The 6,339-nt window shown below is 38.6% G+C and overlaps 1 protein-coding gene across 1 annotated transcript; it reads right to left on the bottom strand.

Annotated features, from left to right (window-relative positions):
* Nucleotides 1-370: 370 nt before the first annotated feature.
* Nucleotides 371-5,478, bottom strand: rdh12l (retinol dehydrogenase 12, like). Its single transcript, XM_037079863.1, has 7 exons — nucleotides 5,317-5,478; nucleotides 4,930-5,045; nucleotides 3,470-3,625; nucleotides 3,278-3,379; nucleotides 1,703-1,912; nucleotides 1,352-1,544; nucleotides 371-1,121 (listed from the first exon to the last, which is right to left on the bottom strand). The coding sequence occupies exons 1-7, from the start codon at nucleotides 5,328-5,330 to the stop codon at nucleotides 1,019-1,021; spliced, it is 894 nt and encodes a 297-aa protein (XP_036935758.1). The 5' UTR covers nucleotides 5,331-5,478; the 3' UTR covers nucleotides 371-1,018.
* Between the last annotated feature and the right edge of the window lie 861 nt (nucleotides 5,479-6,339).

The raw sequence follows: 6,339 nt of genomic DNA, 5'->3' as shown, positions 1-6,339 counted from the left end.
GGAAGATGCCCTCTCGACCAATCAGCAGAAAAAATCTCTTCAGATGATTATTTACTGCATTCAGTAGACACTCCTCTTCTTTCCACATTGAAAGGTATGATGAATATGAATAACAAGGAATGCAAGGAGATCTTTGGACATGTTTTGCAAATACAAATCACTCTTTAACTTTTTTTTTAAAGGAAATCAGTAAGAAACAACCGAAACCTCACGTTACATGACATGATTTCGTTTTTGCTTTGATAATATGGCTGATGAATAGATTTTCCATCCATGTGAAGCAAAACCTGTTAATCTTTTTATCATTGTTTTATTGGCTTTATCAGGCCACCAAAGTCAATAAGAGACCATTCGGTGGCATCGAAGTCGTAAACTGCGGTCGACTTTATTGTGTTCTATCAAAAAAGGTCATAGAGGTAATATGTGGGCGTAAGTGTTAGTGCTAATAATAAAATAAATCATCTGGACCAGAAAGAAACTTGACAATAACTGAACCTTTAGATGGATTCTTGAAACAGCAAAAATATGACTGACTCAATGATGCAGTGCAACATTGAGTTTAATTTGAGAAAATACAGGTAGAGAAAAGATTTGAAACATGTAACATGTAGACAACTGTAGTATGAAACATTACAAATCAGTTACAAATCAGTTTCAGTCTGCATTATTTTACGACTTTGTCCACATATCCACTGCAAAGCTGTTCAAAAATGAATAGAAAAGTGCCTAAGATGGAAATAATTTCTTAAAATCAGAATCTTAAACTTAATACAAATTATATCTTAGTATTTCCTTATTTATAAGTAGTGCCATGTTGTGTAACTATGAATGTTAGTATGTAAAAGTCCATATAAGAAGTGTTGGAAAAATAAGTAGCCGTAAGACAATTCATGCTGAGGTATTGTCGTCTTGCACATTATTTTTTGGCAGGCAGTAGTGAGAGAAGATACAGTATATTGCACCATTTAGTAAAGACATTCAACAGGACAGGAGAGAAAGGATTGTTATGTTGAGTGCCTCATTCCCACGTTATCGACAGCAGCCGACAGCTCAGCTCCCACAACTTCTGTGCAAGGTCGTCGTTCTTACCGGACGCTGAGCACTTGGCAGGAGCAGAGTCACTGTGAGCAAACGGATATGAGATGAGCAACTTTAAATTGATCTCTTTCATATGTTCAGTCTTGTCTTGCATGAACCAATGCATCTTAAATGTAAACTTCATTTGCTAGATCAGATCACTCTGGACGCATGTTGACCAAATGTAAACAGCCTCTCATCTGAGAGGGAAAAACATTTTATGTCATTCTTGTTGATTGGAAATGTGAGACTTGGCCTCTTATGTTTATTGTACCTGTAGTATCCACCAGTCTGATTCTCCAGTGATGGCTCCACGGCGCAGTAGATGGTCGTCTGAGCTCCCTGGACTGAGTTTTTGGTGAACGGACTGACCATCTTCATGACAAACTGTTGAGGGCCATTCAGGTGACGCCATAAATCCGTCTGGACCACTCCGGGGTGGAGAGAATAGGTCGTCACACCGGTGCCTGAAAGACATCAATCAATCAATCAATTACGTGGTTACTCTACAACATGAAGGAAACCGCAAGTGTACAATACCTGAATATCTGACTTCTGTTACAATTCAGGACACAAGATGCATTTAAAATAGCTAAAACAACTTTGGGATGAGTAAAATGCTCACCTTCTAGTTTCTTAGCCAAAGTGTGGGAGAAGAGGACGTTGGCCAGCTTGCTCTGAGCGTAGGCTTTGCTCTTGTCATAACTCTTCTCGCTGTTGATGTCCTCCAGGTTGATGGAGCCCCAGGAGTGAGCCATGGACGACACAGTGATGATCCTGGCCGGAGCCGATTTCTTAATCAGGTCAATCAGCAAATATGTCAACAAGAAGTGACCTAGAAAACAAAGTTTGTTGATGCAGAAAGAGAATATTGTCATTATCATTCATGTGAGATTTACTTTTGTTTTTCATCTCCAAGGATGTGAAAAATGGAAATCATCAACGTGTAAACGCTTGGACTAAGACACATTATAAATGGACTGCTACAAAATGGCAAAAGTGTCATATTGATCGACATACATTTTATTTCCAATGAGAATGTCACTCAGCCACCTAAATACGCCTCTATTTTTCCTTCACGATCCATGCATCACTCCCTGAGAAATAAATGAAAATGTGGAAAAACTGCCTAATTCGCAACGTGTAAGAAAGTGAGAAAACAAAATCTTGATCTGTCTGTTTGTTCTGATCTATGCCAAAAGTTACTGGAGTCTATTCTGGGCCGAGACACATCCTCCACCCAAGTTTCGTGGAAATCGGTCCAGTAGTTTTTGTGTTATCCTGCTGACAACCCAACAAACAAGGTGAAAACATTCTCGTCCTTGGCGGAGGTAATTAGACGTCTGTCATTTCCGATAAAAATGTGTATTACCTCCTTCCTCATTTCAATTAATTGCTTCATACAGGGTATAAAAAAAACATTGTCTTGCAGTGTGAGAAAGGTGTCTTAATGTGCATCAAAGAGAAAAAACTACATGAAGTTTTAACGACCAAATTTACAGATGATAAGTTATTAAAAGTGTCTTTAAAAATGTGGTACTTTGTAACTTTGGCAGGGACAAATGTTCTGATGGCCGAGTGATAATAGGTCTCTTTATCTGACATATTTGCCTTATCAGAGAGCAGGCTCTAATACATTAATCAATATTTAACAGCAGAAGGATATTAAGTACAATAGAGGGTTGTGTACAGGTGAGTGTGAAAGGAACAGATGTGAAATCCCCTTTCAGGGCATGTATTTCTCTCTGTGTGTATAAATGTGGTTATAAATTGAGTTTTTACCATTTCCAAAGTAACAAACAAAACATTTTTTTTACAATAAAATTTAAGTACTGGCGCATTGAAGCATCTAGTTTGAACACAAGTTGCCAACTGCAAGGGGGAAAGCAAGTCTGCCTCCTCGTGGACGTAACATGTAGGTGCAGGAGGTGTTTTGAATATCCTGATTACTCCCCCTGCAGACATACAAACAAACCTTGGACTACGAGTAATTAAGAGATGATGGCAGTCCAATGTGACAGATAATCCAAATTATTAGTTTTTCTCTGATACAAAAAGGGCCGACGATCTGCAAACATTCATATAAAATTGATTTTTTTAAACCATTTAATATGAAAAGGATATGTTATTAATGGTAATTTAGTCTTCAAATACAGATTTATAACTCCTTAAAAGTAAGCAACAACATTGTTTTATTTACCGAAGTGATTGACGCCGATCTGCATCTCAAAGCCATCTGCTGTTTTCCCGTAAGGACAAACCATCACACCAGCATTGTTGATGAGGATGTCGAGTTTGGGCTCTGAATGCAATGAAAACAAGATAGAGAGGTCAAACAGTGCAGCTTTAAAATCCCTTAATGTGTTCAGTTCTCTGAGGAACAGCTGTCGACCTTTGTTGATGGCTTCAGCGAATTCTCTGATCGACTTGCTGTCCGACAAGTCGAGTTTCAGGCAGGAAACATTCTGGTTGGCTGAGCCTTCGATGATTTCTTTCACAGCGGCCTCTGCTTTCTCCATGTCGCGACACCCCATGATGATCTTTGCCCCTGAGGTGGAAAAATGAACAACATTTAAAAGACATTAGCATAAGCAATGTTTGTACACACATGCTGGTTTTGAATTTGCAGTCACAGACATGCATGTAATCTGGGTGAAGAGCGCCCACTTGTGACAAAATGTTTGCATGCTGTGTAGTGGATTTAGTAAAGGGGAACTTGGGAAGTATTTAAACTCTGATGCTGATTAAGTACAGACTCACATGTGCCACTGAACATTGAGTTCAAAAACTACCAAGTATATTTTCATATCAATGTAGGATCTCCAGGCTTCCAGAGACTTGGATGACAACAGACAAGCTGTATGGAGCCATTTTATTTTATTTTTTGGGAGGAGAATGCTGCAATGCTGTTTTGCTTCAAGTTTGAGCTCCAGATATTATAAAGTAGACTACAAAACTAACCCAAAGTGGGGCCTGTGGGCCAGAGTTAGCATGCCATCAGGTTAGATTTGGCTGTTTAAGATGTCTTTAGCAAAAATTTAAAATAAAATAATGAAAAGGAAAATATTTTATTAATCGCTCTATCTGGGATCCCCAATTAAAATCTGGTGAAAAATTTCATGAAGTCAGTCAATTAATGGAACCTGGGATCCTCTGAGCAACAGGTAGAAACAGGAGCTTCAAAACATTATTCTGGCAAGCATTTTGTTTCCATCTGTTCCTCACTCAAACACACTGCCCTTTCACTGGGGGAATCAGGGGCTGACTTTCTGCATCACGTATCTGTGAAAGTCACAGATGCAGCGATGGGGGACAGTTCAGCTGTGGCTCTGATCCGCATCTCTGTATCTCTGTGTGAAAGGAAACGTCTGGGGTGCGGATCACACAGGAGAGAAAACTATTTTGATTAGACATAAGAAATGGATCTCCAGTGGATTGTTTTCTTTATTGTCACTGCGCTCCCATATGGTACCACTTTGCATCTACACAACACAACACAACAGTTTAGTCACACCTGGTTTGATGGATACTTTTGTCAGTTTAAGACAAAAAATAAATAAATAAATAAATAAAAGAGAATGTGTCACTTGTGTTTCTTCTCTATGTGAGCGTTTGCTGTTCGAGCTAGAATTACCTTAATCTACCTTTGTCTTTAAGGATTTCTATAATCTTCCAGGAGCTGTTGAGAAACTATCCTATTATCATCTTATCTAAAGAATGTCAAATTGCGCTCCACCCAATTTTGGGATTGGTTTGACAAAAGGAGGTGCAAGTCACAGTGACGAAGCAAATGTGAGAGAAACAGAAAAGTCAAAATTCGAAACTGTATCCTCAGATTTCAGCCAGACCAACCTCTCTTAGCCAGGTCGAGGGCTGTCTCTTTGCCAATACCAGTGTTGGCACCAGTGATGACCACAGTCTTTCCATCTAGCTTTGCAGTAGAAGACCAGGGAGCAGAGAAGAGATTTCTAGGATGTTAAGAAATCCGTGTTACATCACAGTCAGCTGAAAAGGAAGCTAAACCACATCCTCCAAATACCAAATCAAGCCGTAAAATAACACAATAAACAGCTTGTTTGCTGTCAACTAAAGAGGAAAACACATCTGAAGCAATTAACTTGTCAATAAAGTTGTTCAAAATTAAGCTAGCTATCCACCTGTGCAAAGGTAATACTACATATTTATTAGCAACAGGCTAATTATGAGCATTTCCATGAATGTAATATAAGAACAACATACTTGAGAGACTGCATCTTTACTGTACTTCCGCTGTCAGCTGGTTTCTCTGCTCAAAATCTGAAAACAAACCTTTAATCTCACATTCAACAGGATCAAACTTCTTTAAAAAAAAAAAGCGTCTAGATTGAAAACTGGCGATGCGGAAATGTCGTCGGATAATTACTCTTGATTGGCAGGCACTTCAGCCAATCAGCCGCGACGCGATCGCTCTCGGAGAACGCTGATTGGTTGAGCGGTGTGTTTGGGTCCGTCCTCTGTTGTTGTGAGTGTTCGATTAGTCACACTGTCACCGCCGGAAGGGTGGGAAGTGGGATAAAGTTGACAGAAGCTGTTACCTGATAATTAGATAAAGAAACTGCCACGTCAGTTAGGACAAAGGGCTTTTTTTATTATTATAATTTTTTTTTTTACCACCATTAATCTGCAGTTTATATCACTGATTTCTTATGTTGCTGAATGTGAAAGGAAGTCTCCCACCTGCTTATATTTATTAGTCATGGAGGTGATGCTGCTGGGGATGGTAGTTGGATCAGAGGGGACATATAGTAACAGATCATGGTACATAATTTACTGCTAACATTTATCATTGTGATTTTCCCATTAACAGATGTCCCATCTGATAAAGGGAGCAGCACACATAACTCTGAAAGTCATGATGACTGTGAATGTATGAGCTGTTGCCATAACTGTAATTTATTCTTGTGTAGTGCCTTTAAAATCAAGTGAATGTTGCCAGTATCATAACTTATTATAGATACTTATTTTATTAATTATTGTATTTGCTACTGTATTTATAACATCATCTTTAAATGCCACCACTTGTTGAGGAAACTAGTGAAATGTTATTTGTTGCTAGTCTAGAAATATAATGACTACTTGGTTAGGTGTAGCCACAAAACCTGCCTGGTTTGGTCGAAGAAAAGATAGTTATTTCATTTCAAATAAGTAAATTAATTACATAAGTACATAACTTTAGAAAATTCACAGCTTGCTCAGTTTGCAAAAAACAAAGAAACTACTGTA

Source organism: Acanthopagrus latus, chromosome 19, assembly GCF_904848185.1.
Source record: "Acanthopagrus latus isolate v.2019 chromosome 19, fAcaLat1.1, whole genome shotgun sequence".
NCBI lineage: Eukaryota > Metazoa > Chordata > Actinopteri > Spariformes > Sparidae > Acanthopagrus > Acanthopagrus latus.
The sequence above is the reverse complement of the archived record's forward strand: the minus strand, read 5'-3'. Positions and strand labels throughout refer to the sequence as shown.

Bases quoted from the DNA above. Each gene is read 5' to 3' on its own strand.
- rdh12l (XM_037079863.1), bottom strand. The intron at 3,380-3,469 runs GTCGACAGCTGT...CATTGCATTCAG, and splicing joins CGCTGAAGCCATCAACAAAG to AGCCCAAACTCGACATCCTC. The intron at 1,122-1,351 runs GTACAATAAACA...GTTTGCTCACAG, and splicing joins CAGACTGGTGGATACTACAG to TGACTCTGCTCCTGCCAAGT.